This window comes from Struthio camelus, chromosome 17 (assembly GCF_040807025.1).
Source record: "Struthio camelus isolate bStrCam1 chromosome 17, bStrCam1.hap1, whole genome shotgun sequence".
In the NCBI taxonomy this organism is placed as follows: Eukaryota; Metazoa; Chordata; class Aves; order Struthioniformes; family Struthionidae; genus Struthio; species Struthio camelus.
The window spans coordinates 16,303,918-16,321,170 of NC_090958.1; the positions used below are offsets into that span (position 1 = coordinate 16,303,918).

At 52.0% G+C, this 17,253-nt stretch overlaps 1 protein-coding gene across 40 annotated transcripts in view; it reads left to right on the plus strand.

Annotated features, from left to right (window-relative positions):
• NCOR2 (nuclear receptor corepressor 2) overlaps positions 1 to 17,253 on the plus strand; it is a 291,098-nt gene that overhangs the window by 158,602 nt on the left and 115,243 nt on the right. For all 40 annotated transcript variants that reach the window (XM_068911834.1, XM_068911856.1, XM_068911855.1 and 37 more), the window contains one exon: positions 5,977 to 6,029. In XM_068911834.1, the coding sequence (XP_068767935.1) occupies positions 5,977 to 6,029 (53 nt within the window). The remainder of the gene's footprint in view (positions 1 to 5,976; positions 6,030 to 17,253) is intronic.

The window sequence follows — 17,253 nt, forward strand, 5'->3', positions numbered from 1 at the left end:
GATTGGCAGTGCCTGGGTTTGGGGCTTCCTCATCCAAAAGATGTTGCATTTCCTTTTTTTGTTTGTTTTGTTTTGTTTTTTTTCTTTAAAAAGCTATTGCCTTGCCTTGGGTGCTGAAGCTCCAGAGCCCCAGAGCAGTTTGGGAGCCGGTGTCACAGCCCAGTGCAAACCCTTCCTCTGCCCGCCCTGTCCCGCTTTGCGGAGGGAAGGGGAAACCTCTGCTGAGGACACGAGCTGCCAAACCTGGCTGTGTTCTGGCCGCGTGCATCTCGCGCGCTGTCTAATCTGTCTGCCCAGAGAGAGATGCTTCGTATTGCCCAGCCCCCCGCCACGTTATATTTGGCAAAACAGCACCCTGGAGCTGCCAACGGCCTTCTGAGTGCTACTAGGAGACAAGATTAATAGTCAGATCTCCTTCTGAGTTGGAAAGGAAGTCACTCCAGGCGCACGGTGACGCGCAGCAGCCCTGCACGAGCCGTGGCCCAGGTGTCTCTTGCAGCGAGATCAGGGTAACCTGGAGCTGGTCCCATGCAAAAGCTCTGCAGAAGTGGTGGTGGCTGTTACTGCTGTGCAGATTCGTGGATTGCTCTCACCTCCACTCAGGCTGTGGATTTCTCGCTTCTGTTTGCTCAAGAGAGCCCTGGTTACTGTGTTCAAACGGAGATGGTGACAGATACGCGGCGGCCTGATAGCAGGGCAGCTTGCCAGCTGCTGATTGTGCGAGGCGAGAGGTCACCGTGGAAATTGGTTAGTCGCTGCTAAGAGAGGCAGGAGGTTATAGCAGTGCTAGCAAATCGCAGCCTGTGATCAGGGGGAGCTGGTACAAGGTTTTCGGTGTTTATGGCAGGACAGAGTCCGGGACTGCCTTCCCTGCTGAGAGCCCGCTGGGCCGCGGCGGGTCTCGGTCTGGCTGGCGAAAGGGGGCCGAAGGGCCGCGGCAGGCTCTACCTTCTGCCGCGGTGGCGGCAAGGTCCTCTGAGGGGGTTGCGTTTCGGTGGAAGAAGAGATTTTTTCCTCCTATGCACATTGACTGGCTTATCCAGGCTGCTTTGAGCTTTAGATGGACGGTGTTTTAAGAGCAAGCCAATACAGCATAAAGAAGGACTTACCTGGAAGTTTTGGGCCTGTGTCACTGACTTCCCCTCAGGTTTGAGTTGTTGGTTGGAAATCCTAGCTCCTGACTTCCACCTCAGAAGCAGCTTGCTCGGAGCTTTTGGGCTCCGAAGTGAAACTGGAGTCCTTGGGAGTTGTGGGTCTTAAGGAAGTGACCAGCGCTGATTGTCCGTCGCCTGGTTCTCGCAGATTTGACCCTACAAGATCTGGCCCTGCGTCTTTTGTCACAGAAGGTTTGAAGGGTGCTGATTCTCTTTGCTGCAGGATGCTTGTTTTTGTGCTCCTGTGCTTTTAAATGTGCAGATTTGTACCCAAATTGCATTCCAACCTCTCTGATGGGGTTTGGGGGGGGGGGGGTGCTATTCCTCTTCCCCATGCCCTCCACAGCAGCACCAGCACCAACTGGTGCAGAACGTCCTAGTTGGCTGTGTGGTGGCAGCTGCGCTGCGCTGCCCTCCACTCGACTGGGGCTTGGCTCCCTCTCCGAGCAGCACAAATCAGCTGCCCCTTGCAAAAGGGATCCCAGCACCCGCCAGCGTTGAGCCCGGCACAGATGCAAGTGCTGCAGCGCTGGAGCAGCCAAGCTCTCATCCAGTATGTTGCTTAAGCGAGTCATCACGTTAGTACTAACCTGAGGGCTCTTCTAGGACCTTTTCCTTGTGTTAAACCCCAGGGTATGTCTGTAGCAGGAGTTTTCTCATTGTGTTGCAACAGAGCAGTTTGCCATTCAAGTAGGTGAAGCTGTTAAGCATAGGTTTAAGTCTCACTGACTTGCAGGGGCCTAGCAAAGCTAAGCAGCCGCTGAAGCACTCTGCTGAGCCAGGGCCCTCAAGACTCTGCTCCCCTCTAGATCGAGGGGGTTGGGTGCAGAGGAGGTTGTGAATTAACTTAATAATTCCACTCATTTTATCCCTGCAACATAGTGGGACTGCTTTAAAGCGACCTGCTGTTTTTCTGAGGGAGAAGTGTCATTGAGATTTGTAGTTTGAATGCTGCAGTGGCCAGGAAGCAACTGACGGCTTCCATTCTGTTTATTTTTAAAGAGATTTCACTAAATCTGAGTTTTTGTCAGTAATAGCTTGCATTACAATTTTATTTTTCTTGCATGTCGCCCCCCAGAGAAATGCATTACGTGTCTCTTACCCTGGAGAAACGCTATAAATGTTTTTCACGTGTCTCCTTACCCATCTGACCTATCAGACTTACTTTTGCTTACTCATTTAGAAAGTTATAGTTCTGTGCAGATTGTGGATAGCTCCGAGGAAGGATGATGTTTGGGAAGTCCCTGCTCTGTTGAGAATAGTTTATTTTATGATTAAGTTGCTCATGAGTTACGTTTTGTATGGTAAAACTTCTGGTAGGTAAAACTTCTCTCTTGTACTTGTTCCACCTGTGTGCAGAGCTCAAGGGATGAGACTGCTGTGGAGGTAGAAATCTCTTTGAGACATTGCTGGGGTGCAGGACTTGGCTTTGGGTACCAGATTTTCTTATTTCTGAATATCTGGGCAGCTTTTCAGTTAGTAATGCATGCAGTGGTTTGCCATTAACTCTCAGATCTGCTGGCTAAGAATTTAGGTGGCTGTTGATATCATAGGTAAGTAACAGTGGAACCGAATCAGCAGCATTTGAGCTGAATAGTGTCAGGGCATATGTGATGTCCCGGGTGCACGTGAGGCTCTCGCAACCCAGACACAAAACAAACATTCCTTCCACCCTTCTGCCAGCGGGAGTAAGGTGTTTGTGACTCATCACATTCCAGCCTGTTTGCTGTGATTTTATGAGCGCGGAGAGAAGAAAGGCACTTCTATTTATCAGTGTTTCCAGTTCCTGCAGCCCTCTTCCAAGAGCTAGTTGCTAGTCAAGGCAGCCCAACAGTTTCTCCGGTAGAGTCTTGCCAGGGTAATTGTGGATGTGACGCTCCCGAGCCACAGCTTGATTTCTTCTCTCTGTGGTGTGGACCTGTCCCGCTTGAGCTACGTGATGAGACAGATGTCTGTGTTCCACTGAGCTTTCCAAGCATGAAGTGCGCAGCCAGCTCTGAGCCTGGAGGTGGATCGGCAGACCTGAGAGGACTCCTGATAGAAATAGCCTCTGGGGAAGACACTGTTGAGAACATGCCTCCTTCTGGGGGTTTGCTCGTCCCCTCTTGCCTGCCCTGGCATTGCCAGCATGGGTGGTTAGGTATCTCCTTGCTGTCCTTGTGGGATGCTGCTGGCAGCCTTGCAGCTCGTCGTCCCCTTGCAGGGGAGCAGATGCCTCAGTGCTGCTGGTGGCCCCAGCGCCCCTTCTGGGAGGCAGCGGTTCGTCTCACCAGGTCTGTCTGCCAGGGCTTGGCTATGCTTCTATTTCATACGAGTTTGCTTGCACTGTCCCGAGAAAAGAGTGACGTGAGTCCAAGGGCAGCTGGGGCAAGGTCCCATTGACACGAGAGTGTGAAGATGCAGCGATGATGGACTGCAGAGAAGTAGGGAGAGCTGCACCTGATCCCCTTTCTGTGCAAATCCCACGCAGGTTGGCCTGATGTTGCTGTCCTGTTGTATGGCAGGGGAGAGGAGAGGCAGTGTGTTTCTTTACAGGGCCATAGGCTGTCCATGTTCAAGAGCAAGCTTCTGTGCCAAGCGCTTGTGACAGTAATGAGGAAAGCCCATGAGGGAGGTGAGCATAGCACCTTCTCCAAGCTGAATGAGAAAGGCACCCGCCTGTGTTCCCAGGTCCTGTCCTCTCCAGCCCCATTGTTAGATGACGGCGGGATGCAGATGTAAGGCACAAAGGCTAGGACAGCCTCTGTTCAGCAGATGCTTTGCCCTTTCATAAGTTTAATCTGCAGTGAAAGCGAGTGAACCTCCAGTGTAGCCTCAGCCGTGTGACTGCAGTGAGAAGATGTGCTGGTTTGTGCGTAGCTGTGTCCAGGGTGCTACCGTTGGCCAGGAACTGGCCATCACACATTCCCCCTGCCTGAGTTTGGCCACAGTACTAAAAATGTTAAATTACTCACAGCTGGTTCAGTGAAAGTGTACGGATGAACTGACGGAAAGTTGGATGGTGTTTCTGTGGTTAGACAGGAGCTGAGTTCATTGAGTGACCAGTCGATGGCTGGGCCATGGCAGGCTTTCTATTAACACAGACGCGTTCATGCCAGCTTAGCTGGTAACTAGACAAGCCTTTATGGGATTCATCCAGAACGCCCTTCCAGCCTGCTTGTGGGGACACAACCTGGTAACACGGTATATACCGTGTTTCCGCTCCAAGAGTGGTCCCAGGTTGCCTTTTGCTTTAACCTGGCCTGGCACCAGCTAAAATTATGCAGAACTTTGGATTGACTTACGATTTAAAAAAAAGACACACCCCTGTGCCAGAGCTGGTCTGACTTCTTCCTCCTTGGCTGGAGTAGCTCGGATCGTGCCTTGCACAGCAAGGTAAGAGAGGCACGATGGTTGCTTATTGGTGTTTGTGTTAAAGCAGAAACCCAGGCTGAAAATAGGTGTAGGGAGCAGCAAGGGGTGGCAAGGCTGGTTCAGATGGTGCCTTGTGAGCAGGCAGCTGGTGGAGACCTGGGAAGAAGCTAAAAGCTTGTTCTGTCGCTTCGGTCCAGCCTGGCACGTGTCCTGAGCTGAAGGAGCTGTGGGCTGCGGTGGGAGGAGGCCACCGGACCGCTGGGCTTGCAGCAGGCACGGGAGCCCGGAGAGCCGGCCCGCCTGGGTGCACAGGGCAGCCGGGCTGGGGCCGCCGTGCCGGTTCCCTCCTCCCGGCCGCATCCTGGGCCTTGGGGATCCGCGTGCTCCCTGCTGCCAGGGCAGGGGCTGAGGCGCGTTGCTGAGCTCGCGCAGCCGGCGTTCAGGCGTTCCTGCTCAGTAGCCGACGGCAGCTCTCGGCACGGCCTGAGCCGCGGCGACTTGCTCCCCGCATCCAGGGAAGGGTGGCGTTTTGGCGCACCTGGAGATTCCCTGAAAGGCCTTCATCCTGCAGGCGAGGGGTGGGGAGCCGCGCAGGCCGGGACGGCTGCAGGTGGCCAGGCGAGCGTGAGTGATCCGGGGATGGATCCAGCCCTCCTGAGGCCCCGTGGAGGGCTCTAGTGCGGTGCCTCTTCGCTGAGCGTCCAGGGAGGAGAGCAGCTCCGTAATGGATGCTCCCATCTGGATCTGGAGACAGCCAGGCTCCTCGGGCTCCGTCACAGGCATTTTGGGTGACTTTGGACAAAACCCTTGGGCTGCCGAGGGACAGAGCCATCGTTGTCCAGGTGCTGCGAGGTGCTCGGGGGCTGCAGCGATCTCCTGGGGCGAACCCACCCTGGCGTTGCTGGGAACCGCAGGGGCGCAGGCTCGTCCGCCCTGCGGCTGTCGGCGTTTGGCTCCCTCGGAAAGCTCCGGCAGGCTTTTGTCGAGTAGACATAACAATTTGCAGCACGCAGCCTGTCTCTTCCCGCTCGCCGAGCCCCCCTTTCCCCTCGTCTCCCCCGTGTCATATGTTCCAAAGCGCACTGCATTTTCAATAAGCGAATAACAACCACGTACTCCGCCGCGCAGTGTTTATATGTATTACGTAGCAAATTGCTTGCTCTGAGCCAGCTCGCTCGAGCGCTGCCTGCCCTCCCACGGGCTGAGCCGGGATGCACCGTGACTCAAGGAGCGCCGCGAGGAGCCAGCACCCTCCAGTATTAAAGCGGAGGAGTGGCGCGAGGAGCGGGGATGGGAGGCGGGTGGGCTGGGGGGGGGGGGGGGCGCGGGAGCCGGCCCCGCGTGCCTGGGCTGGCACGGCGCGCGGGCAGCCGGGAGCCCACGCTGAGGCAGCAGCGTTGCTGACGGGTTGAAGTTTCTAAATGTCAGACCGTACCATTTATGCCTTCATTTTTCTTATTTATTTCAGCCATTATACAACCAGCCTTCAGACACCAGGCAGTACCATGAAAACATTAAAATGTAAGTATGTGGCAATAAAGGCTATTTTAAATGTCAGGTTATACATTAGGCTGGAGCAGGAGAGATGCTAGCTTGCGCCCAGACCCTGTTTCCTATTCAGGTTGCCAAGAACTAGGGCGTACCCTTCCAGAGCCGCTGTTCTGCGGCTCCCGGCGCCTGCAGCAGCAAAGCCTCTCTGGGAGTCCAGCCGCCGGGAGCCGGGGCGCTAGCGGGATGCTAAAGGTGCACTTGGCTTTCTTGTGGGGGGAAGCGGGTCCTGGCTGGTCTCTTGGTGCGTTGGCAGAGAGCGTTTGCCGCAGTTGAGCGGGCTTCAGCGCGAGTTTGGAGCGCGCTTTTACGTGCAGGAGCACGTATTTGAGCCAAGGAGGGACGGGAGCCGAAGTTGCAGGGCTCAGGCAGCGAGCGCAGGCGCTCGGAGGCTCTGCGGCCAGCTGGGGAAAGCTGCCGAGCCTCCGAGACGCGCTGGGGAGGGAGCGGATAATCCACAAGCAACCATTAGGAAAAACGCTCTGCTGCTTAGCGGTGGTGGTAGGGGAAAGGCGCAGGATAACGCGAGCCCGTGTGCGCAGCGGCTGCTCACCCGCCTTCCCGCGGCCCGTCGCGCTCCTCTGGAGCGGACGCGAGGCCACGGCCAGAGCGGCGTGGTTGCAGGGATGAATTTGACTCCTCCAGAGGTGCGGGGCCTGCCCCGGGATGGATGGCCCCAGCCGGCGGCGGAGGGCTGTCGGGAGAGGGGCCAGCATGGCGCTGGGCCCCGCTCCGAGCACCGCCCTCGGGCTCGCTTCCGAGCGATGCTCGTGTCCACGGGTCTTTTGGAAGGAAATGAGATGTGAGGTGCTTTTGCTTTTGTTTATTTCGCGCGTACTGAAGTACGAAATCAACTGCCAGCTTGTGTGTGTGCAGGAAAGGTGAAGTGGAATCAAAAGTTGCAATTACAATTAGATTTTCAAGAAGCACCTCTTGACTGTCTAATAACCACTGGTTATTTCAAAGATGCTTACTGAGACTTAGCAATCCTGTAATTTATGACTTACCACCTCAATACATGATTTAATCATCAACTTGCATTTAATAACGACAGCAACTTCCTGAATGTAGAAGAAATATAATAGATAATGAGAATAGTGATAATTGTGATTATTGTTGGCAATTTTAAATAATCAAACCAGATCTGAAACTTGTATCTGGCTTGCCTGAACAGATGATTGCTCCAGGCGTGCTGCTTGGTGCTGCCTGCAGTATGTCTATTTTGGTAAGGGCTCGGTCAGCTGACAATCATCATCTTGAATAATCTATTAACAAAAGTTAATCATCTTTTGCTTTCAGCAGTATGTTAATTGATGCCGGGGGATTACAGTGAAAGAGTTAACGTTCCCTGCTCTCTCGCCCTGCTGCCGGGGCTCAGGGAGGCACGTTGCGTTACGTGCTGCTCGCGTTTAATGCCACCTGTCCCCAGAGCACGTGGGGAGGAGGAAGAGAGTCTGGTAAAATGCTCAAACCCCAGGTCGTGGCGAGCCTTTCGGTAGATGGGCAAGGCTGGGGCCGGCGCGCTGAACGCGAGGGCCGTGCATGGGTGTCCCCGGCGTGCTCCTGCAGGGTAGGGAGGCATCTCCTCCTTTTGGTGGGTCAGAGGGACGGAGAGCATTGCTGCAGGGAGGGAAAGTAAACCAAGGAATTCATGGGAAGTGGTTTCTTTTCCTGCTTCAGAGACCTCTCAGTAGCTTTCAGCTTCCAGACATTTCCTTTGTGTCTTTCCCTTTCAGCTCATGTGGTTGGTCTGCTAGGTTTCCCTTTTCCCTCCTCTAAACAGCCCCTTTTCTGACCTTCTTATTCCAGGATTTCAGTTTTAGAAATGGGTTAGGGCCTCACCAGTCCCTCCAGAGGGAGCCGGGGCAGCCCGCGGCTCCAGGAGTGCCAGCAGACGTGCCCTCGGTCGTGTCTGCACCTCTGATTGCTCGAGCTTGGCAGACCTCGCCACAAGCCTGAGGCAAGGACTTGCCGGGAGTTTGACGTTCATGTGCTTTGGCTTGGGCCTCCTGTTTTTTAAGCTCTCTGGCTATTTCCTTCAACGGACATGATGCTGCAAAGGCAGCTCTGGGTGCAGGGAGGGTGTGCGGGGCCAGGCAGACATCCGCCTTTAACACTGGCTGCTCCCCCAGCACGCTGCACTCAGGTGTGCCTTCATAGGTGCAAATAATTAAAGCAAATAAAACCAGAGCAGCGCAGTCCAACTCACCAACTCCACACATGAATACTGAAGTAGATGACAATTATATTTTTGGGAGGAGCGATAACGCCTGGCAGAGGGTCTGTGCTCCCTGGGAGAGCTTTGCAGCCCACCACTTTTGGGAAGTGTGCATGTTTTGTTGTTGGCTGAGGGGGCCAATGGTGGAGACATCATCCTGCCCAGAATTGTGTGCTGGTGGCCCAAGGAGGTACTCAGCATGTTGCACATGACTTACCCTGGCAGCAGTGGCATGTGGCAGCCGCTGTCTCTCCTGATCCCCCTCTTCTCCAGAAATGCTCCCTGGGCAGCGAAGGCGGCAACTGCAATCTGTTAGCTAGTTTCATCCTTGGAAGAATGAGTTAAAAGTAGTTCCAGGTACTTCACCCACTCTCCATTCCTCTGCCAATATTTGTGGTTTCGTGATCACATTTTCCTGTGATTTAAATGATTTCCTGTCCTTTGTTGCTGTGTGAAAGACAGGCGCAAACAAGAGGGAACTGACTGCACAGGTCAGGAGTGAAGCTGCTAATGAAATGTGAAGTGCTGTCAAAACCAGCTTCTAGGGCCTTGAGAGCAGGCATTGTTCTCCAGACCTTCACTGTTAGGCATCTGAAGGGTTATCTTAACTCCACAGTGGGCACTCCTCCCTTTTGGCTGTAGCAGTGGTGGTGATAAACTGAGGAAAGGTTGAAGCAGGCAGTCTCAGGGTTAATGTTCACTGTGATTAGTGCTGCAGAAATATGGAAAGGAAACTACACGTTTTAATGAAAAGCCTCCGTCTCCTCCTTCCAGAAACCTTGCAATTAGCTGTCTTCAGCTGGTTATTGATGCCAGCCAAGTGCATTCACAGATCTAGGTCAGCGAAAGGCCCTGAGCTCTCTGGGTTCCAGATGCTTTCTTCCTTCGACCGTGGGCCTGTCCCAGAGGTCCTGGAGTCTGAATTTTGCTTTACTACCTGTTGATGACCGTGCGGAGAAATTGATGTGATCTGTTCTCCCATCTCCTGTGTCCTGCTGCACATTACAGGACATTCAGGTGGCTGGGAGGCAGATACTAAAATCAAGACTTCAGTGGCTCTTGGAGGCAAGTATTTCAGGGTGCTTTCTCCTAGAGGAAAAGGTATTAAACTTTTGCATTTTGACCAAGTCATGCTCAGATGTTCAAATCCTACCCACAGCTTCTCCTTTGGCTGCATTTGAAGACATTTTTTCTTCTTTCCTCGCTCTTAAAATGTTTGTGCTGCCTACTGTAGACAAGCAGCTTCCAGTCTCTAGCCTGGAGTCTCTAGCCTCCTCTTTCAGTAGGAGAAGTAGTAAATGAGGTGGGCGCTTGGACAGATCAGCTGGATGCATCAAAGCACTGGAAGGACAACTACCAGGACACCACAGATTCTATTCTGCTGAGGTGTAATTGGATGCAGATTCTTCTGAACAACTTCACCATAAGCAAATTTAGCTGTGATGAATAACACCTTTGGCACGTTGCTGGAAAATAATCTATATTGTGACTCTATCCGCAAGATCTCATTGTAAGCTTGCTCTGTTGTGCTAAATATAAAATCATACACTACGGCGAGTTGATTAGATGCCTCGTACCTGGGCATGGAAGGATGTTCAGGCTGTTTCTGTTTGGGTTGTTTGTTTGTTTGTTTGTTTGTTTTTTACATTTTTCCTGGGACAGATCTTTCTTCAGTTGCACATTTGCAGGTGTCAGTGGCATGGGGATATCACAAAAGGTGGGATTCCTCGATTCCTCTACAGTGATATTCTTTGAGTTGCAACACTAGTTTTAATTCTTCCTGCTTATTTGCTTTGCTTTTCAATTGGGATGAGTCACTTATGCTAATAGAGCTGGCAAGGAAGTTACAGGGAGATTTTCTACTCTTCCTAAAATGTTACCAGTCTCTTATTTTCATGGAGTTTTATGGCCTGTCTCCTATTCAGTACAGTTAAAATTAATTTCATGCCCCAGTTCATTCCGGTGTTTGCAATTGCAAAAGCTTTTAAGTCCTATTTAACTGCCTTGCTGTGTTCTGTTACCCATCTGCTTGGGTCCATTTGGTTCACCTACGAATGCAGGCTTTGAGCAAACCTGCTTAATTTTGTATGCTACATCTGCTGCATGAGCTAAGGCACTGCTGAGTGGTTTGTGCCGAAGACATGACCTACCTTAAAATCATGTGCTGTTTGATGGGACAGTATTTGGAATACCTGCTTTGTTGGAGGAAAAGGCTCTGCCACTCTGTCACCAAGAAAGAGAGCAAGTCAATGTTGAAAAGTCCCCCTTGTTTTGATGGGGACAGCGTGGGCTTTGTCCCTAGGCTATCTTGGCACGTGCCGTCTTTCACGGTGTGAATCTCTTGGCTTTGTGACGTACTGCCAGGCTCCTTCAGGATATGTTGCAGCCCCAAAGATGACTGGAGGCCACTGGAATGATTCTGTGCAAGTTTAGGGGTCTGCAAAGTCTTCTCGTTGCTTTTTTTTAGACTTTGCTGAAATACAGCAACAAATGCAAAGGCTTCTAATTCTCCACTAGTTAAGCAGCATTGTATCTCCTCTGGGTCTCTTCATTGCAGTATTTTGACAGCTGGATGTAAAGGGACAAGAGTCACCCCTCCTACCCCACCTTCTGAGCCATTTTGCTTATTCTTCAGACTCCTGGCACCAAAGGTATTAACCTTCTTTCCTCTAAGTGTTTGAGAAATGACAAGATGTTGTTCACGTGAGCAGGATCAGTTACCTGCTGTCTGCCTGGAGAGAGATTCTCCGAGGGGCATTCATCTCTCCTTCAGTAGGTTTTTACTCAGTCGGCGATGAAAAACAACCTGGTGGGACTCTCCTTCCGCCCTTCCTCAAGCAGTCCTGTTGAGATCCCAGTTTGTGGGATTTGTGTTTGAAAGCAAAATGTGAGCTTCTGAACTTTGCAAAAGCACACAGAAGGAAAACTGAAAAACCCAGGGTAAGTGTGCGCAAGAGGCTGTTTGCTGAAACACGGAAATATTGGGGTGAAACCAAGCTGTGTTGCCTTGAAATGCTTGCAGAGGTGTCGGAGAACCAGCGTCTGAATTTGCAGTCGCAGCAAACAAATAGAGGTTTATGTGATTCTGGTTTTCTTGCACTTCTAGATCCAAGGACAGCAAAGCTGTGTGCATTGGCCGTACTTGCACATTTATGTGGCTGACTGCGGCTGGCTGATGGCTCCTCTGAGGGATGAATCTTGCTTCTGCAGAGTTGAAATCATAAGTCCAAATTCTCAGCTAGGTTTAGGGGCTTCTGAATAACTTTTTTTTTCAAATGACTCTTCCTTTTTCCAAAAAGTATAGAACAGCTTCCTTTTGAAAATCCACTAACTACAGCCTTCCAAATCACTTGTCACTTTGGAAAATTTAAGTCATCTTTTCATTACTGGCTGTTCTGTTTTTGGGTTTTAGTAGCATTGGCTTGCCTCTAAATTCATTGTACAAGCCTGACATGTAACACAAATGCTCTCCCAAACCCTGTCACGACTAGCACGTTCTCTTTCAGGTCTTTTTATTAAAGCTTGTAGACTTTTTCCTCATTAGGCATTCACCTAGCATTGCCCCGCTCGTCCCATGCGAGGTTTCTCATCTCTTTTATTCTCTATTTGCACGTGCTAGGGCAGAAGTATTACCTTGTGATGAATGACTAAATGACGGAGATGCACACTGCCCCCTTCTCCATGTTTCTCTTGCCAGTGCTGAGGCAGGCATTGGTTTTGTGTGGGCCATGCTGAAACACTTGGGCTTGCAGTATCAGGGCAGGCTATAAGGGAAAGCAAAGGCATAGGACGAGCGCCCGACTGCCATCACCAGAAGTGCTTCTGTACTCGCACTTGTATCATTTTGGTCATACGCTCACAGATGCTAAGAAGGATGGGCGTTACTTTCCAATCTGATGTTAAGAACCAGGGTTAGGGATATAACAGCTGCCCAGGGGAGTCATTTGAGCATCTCAGTGGGAACATCTTCACCAGGGGATGGCCCTGCAGGGAGCAGGACAGGCTGTGCTGGGGTCCAGCCATGATAGGCTTTGGTAACAAGGATCTCATTTTCCAAGGCGTCTCCTCCTTGGAGCACAACTGTCTCACGTTGATCGCCAGGTGGATTGTCAGCACAAACTTTTTCATGCCATTAATGGATGAATTATACTGAATTATACTGATGACGTGAGAGCTCTGAAGCTAGGAGACCTCCGAATGACTTTTTTGCCTTCACTATTGTTTCTGGGCACAAATGCCACTTGCCTGACTGTGCGTCCAAAGTTATATACCTCTGTCACTCTGTTTTCAGTGGCACTAATGGTGCTGTTGGATTAGTCCATCCCAGTGCTCAAAGGCTCTGGGATGAATTAGCTAAAGAACTTCTCCTCTTTTCTTCCCAGTAAAGTGTGTCTGAATGTTGCAAGGAAACTGCTCCAAACGGTTGGCTTTCAGGGGAATGTGACTTGCCTCAGTGTCAATAGGTTATACTGTATTCCTAGATACAGCTGTGTGCTCTGGCCATTTCAGAGCAAGGAAATGAATGAGTGGAACGATCTGTGGAAAGGATGACCTGCTCCCTGCCCTCTCTGCGGTATATCTTGTGGCCAGAGATGTAGGAAATCAGAGGCTGCCCTGAGTTGCAGCATGGTATCCTGATACTAGCCAAGCTCAGGAACAGACATACCTGGGGACATGGGAGGCAACCGTTCCTGTACACAGGAGCGCTTCTCTTTGTTACTTCTTGGTTGGCTTAACCTTGGGATGTTCTTGTTGTGCTCCATGGATCCTGTGATTTAAAGATCTCCAGTCTTGCTGGCAATGCTTTGTTTGGTTCAAGTTGCCAGGAGGCTTCTCCGTTTCTGGCCCTTGCCTGCATGATAAAATCTCACAGCACAATTGGTTTGCCAGCTGCTCACAGCCTCGTTCCCATCACTCTTTGCAGGCTTGATCCCTACTTTCTTTGTACTGGCTGTTTGATGAAAGACGTTCCTGTGTAATTAAATACCCATGATTAGTTTTGATCAAATAGCAAACTACTTTTCATCTCTTCTTGCACTGGCTCAAGGTCTTTGCAGGCAAATTTGGCCAGGTGTGCTGTGGTGCGTCGGATCTGTCTGTCCTTGGGAGCCTTATCCTGATGTTTTGGCAGCGTCTACATGTATGTACATACCAACATGGACACGCATGCGTGCGCACATATCCTTTTAAGATTGCAACCTCCAGAAGGATTCCAGCCAAGTAATTCATGTGGACCTGAGCCAAGTAACTCAAAAGTCAGAGCTACAGGTTCTCTCCTTGACTGGCTCCATTGTGAAAGCCAAAAAAACAAAAATAACCTTGTGCCAAGCCAGTTAAGGTGGAAGTGGCTGCTTTCACAGGGCTCCCTTCGCTTTGTGCGGAGTGCGAGATGTATTTTACTTAGGCGCTCAGTGGCTTGGAGATTGGCTCTGGGAACCAGGCTCAGGTGTGCCTGGCCCTTGAAGCAGGGGATTTGCCTCTCCCGAGAGGCACCGCCATCCCTGACTTGCGAACAAATGGGCCTGCTGTGCGAAGAACCCGAGAGCGCCCGCAGCCTCCATGGCAGGCGCGCCTTCTCTCGCCCTCCCGGGATGGAAGGAGATCACTGCTGGTTGAGTTCACTGGCAGCAAGAAGAGCAAACCTCGAGGCGTTGCAGAGCGGCGGGGAGGAGGACAAACCTTGGGCTCTGGCGCTTCTAGCGTCGTAAGGCGGTATCCCTTACCGCTGAGTCGAGCGTGGCTCTGAGCTGTGATTTCCAGGGCTCTGCTGTTGCCTTTATGTCCCTTGAAGAGCAGATTCCCACCTCGCTGGGCTCTGAGGCAGAAGGGCTGGAGAGGACTGTTTCTGGGGATCTCCAGCACTCCTAAAATGCAATCTCCTCTTTAGAGGAGACTGAAGCAGTTACTTAGCATTCACTGACTAGTCTTCCCCCTCTCCTCTGAAAGGAGAGCACAGCGGAAGTGTGGGAAAAGCTCCTCTGGGGATTGAAGGACTGGGATATAACTTTTGGCATGGAGAAGGTAAATGAGCATGGTGTCCTCAGCCTTGGAAAAGAGCTGCCTTTCGAGGGAACTGTTAGAAATGTATAAAACTGGGACTGTGCTAGATTAGGTGAGTGGGAAAATCATATTCCTTGTGTCATAGCAGCAGGTGCTTGGGGATATTAAATGAAATACCAGGCAGAAGCTTTAAGCCCGCCAGAAAGGAGGGCTTTTTTTTCATAAATGCATCAGTCGGCCATGGTGCCTGCCGCCGCAAGGTGGCAGGGAGGACAAAAATGTGGATGGACTCGAACAGCAAGTGAACAAACTCGCAGAAGGGAGGTCCATCAAGGGCTGTTGAACACAAAGATGTGGATACGCCATCTGGCAGCCCCAAAACCCCAGATTGCCGGAACCTGGGAGGGCTTGGTGTCTTGCTGCGTCCATCCGAGCTTTACAGTTGCTCCCTTAGCGGCTGCATGAGCATTGCCAAGGACAGGACGAGGAACTAATGCTTTGGCCCGAACCAGTATGGTGTGTGGTGCCTTGCTTCTGCAACACAGCAGTACTTAAAATCGGCCACAAGAGTCACTGTTGCTTTATCTAAAGAGCCTCTCTACCCCCAGGCTTTCTGGTTGTGAATCGCTTGATTTCTTCAAGTCACCAAGGCTGTGCAGGTCTCCACGTATCATGGTTTTCTCGTGCACCACCAAACGGCAGGTGGGGAGTTGCAAGGGTTCGGGCTCTTGATGAGGACGATGGAGGAGGGTCGGTGCGTTACAGCAGCGTCCTTGCTGACGTGCTGCTCCGCGGCGGTTGTTTCTGTGCAAGGCTCCAGCTCTAACAGCGCGCAGCCTTTACCTTCCCTGGCTGTGCCGCAGGAATTTTGCTTCACTGTTTGATTTGCCCAGGGAGCACAGCATGTGCTTCTGAGACATGTGGCCCGAATTAACCTCTCTGCAAACGGTTTCTAAGTAACAGCGGTACATGTATCAAGATAAACTGTGAAGCGTATTTATATTTACCAAGGTTGTATTAACCTTTGAAAGGTTGACCTTACGCAAAAAAAGATAAAGTGACAAAAACAGTTAGGGCATGAAGGGGCTTTGCTGTTGTTTTTAATCCTTTCACTCTTTGATTACTTCAGCCCTGGCAGTGGTAAATATGCACTTGCTTTCAAGGCATTCCTGATTTTTACAGCTGCAGAGCCATTAAGTCTTTGCCTATATTAGTATTCTCAAGGTCAGCCGTAATGCAAAACTCGAGACAACCCATCAGCTGGGTAAGAGCCTCTAATTTTCTTCATTTACTCTCCTGTCTCCTGATAAGTTTTGCGGCAGACCAGGCGGCAGCGGTGTCAAAGCCCCTGCGTTGCTCTCGGACGTTGCCCAGGCTGGCGTGTGAAAAAGAGGACCGGGCTCTCGAGTGGTTGCAGCTGAAATCACATTAGCGGACGTGAGCCCACCTCGCCCCGGGTCACCCCAGCTCCCTGCTGGAGCAGCTCGTCTGTTTTGACAGCCGTTACGCACCCTCATCGGAGTGCGTTAGTGGCTCAAGCTTCTGAGTTGCTTTTCTCCTCTGTTCATGCTGGAGGGGTGAGGAGGAGAGGCTGGAGCGGGCTGCTGCTGGGGGCGAGGGTTGTTTCTGCTTTGCACGGGCACGAAGCCGCCGCGTGGAGCGGCGTGCTGCAGAGCGATGCCCGTGGGGCGGACCTCCGCGCTGAGCAGTGACCCCCTTGGAAACTGTGGGAGTGCTTTAATAATCATGAAAGTTGCAGAGAGTATCAAATACTGGATGCTTTTTAATTTGCCTTTTGAGTATCAACCTTTCCATGCTTTTGTGTTTTTTTTCCCCCCTCACCCTGAAAGGGAGCGTGGGGTGTTGTATTAAGCTGAAAGTCCCAGCACCCCGGGAGCTGGGCATCTGAGGAGTAAGACCTGCTCGAGTCCTCGTCATTAGCATCACTGCAGCAATTTCCCAAAATCACAATTTCCCTTGGAATTTGAATAAACAAACAATTGGAACGTGTCTTTTGGGCGCAGTCTCCTGTCGGGGCTTGTTCACGCGGAACAAAAGCCGTGGAACAAACGCTGGCAGACGGGGTCCCCGGGGGGGGGACCGCTGCGGCACCGCGCGGCGCTGGAGCCGGCCGGCGAAGCTCACCGCGCGCCCCGGGAGCGGCCGTGGGGCTGCGCGAGGAGCCGGGGCTCCATCTGGAGCGCTTGGGGTGAAGAGATGTGAGCAGAGGAGAGGTTGTGGGTGGTGGAGAAGGCTGCGGAGCCGGCTGCTGCCTGAGGGCTGGCAAACGGGTGCTCGATGTGGCTGGACTGACCTTGCCCCCCCGCAGCTCCGTGCCTCAGTTTCCCTAACTTTTAAGACAAGTGAATGCTACTTCCTGGGAGATGAACGGTGAGATTTAGTTCAGCCGTTGCCTGCAAGCTGCTTTGAGGCTCTTGGATGGATGTGCCATGGGCACGGAGACAAAAAGCAGTGGGACTGTGCGATCCCGCAGGGAGAAGCCTTGGGCAGCGGTGTTTGTTAATACGTCTAGTGAGGCGGCTCTGCTCTTTGCAGCGCAGCCCGGACAGCAGCGGGTCCTTTGTAAACATACCGTGAAAAAAGAGCAAAGGCAGAAGCAGCGCTTCTGCACGGATCTTTTGTTTCCTCCCCCCCCGATCAGTGGCACGTTGATTTCTGAAATGGAATCAAGGGACGTGGTTTGATATTCAAGCTCCAGAAATCACTGCGGACCCGAGCGTTTGCACTCTGCGGGGGCGCGGAAGCCTTCAGCCCCGTCCTTGGCGCGGTTGTGAGGGCTGTCGGTGCTCCTGCTGCCTGTCGGTGGGAGGACACCGGGAGTTCGGGCAGTGTGCCACCAACGGCTCGAGCCGGGGTACGGGAAACGGCTTCCAGCCCTTAGCTGCTGGTTTCCCGTTGTAGGAGGAGTTACACGGGCCGCTCGCTCGCTCTGCCTTGGAAATCAAGGTCTGGTTTTGT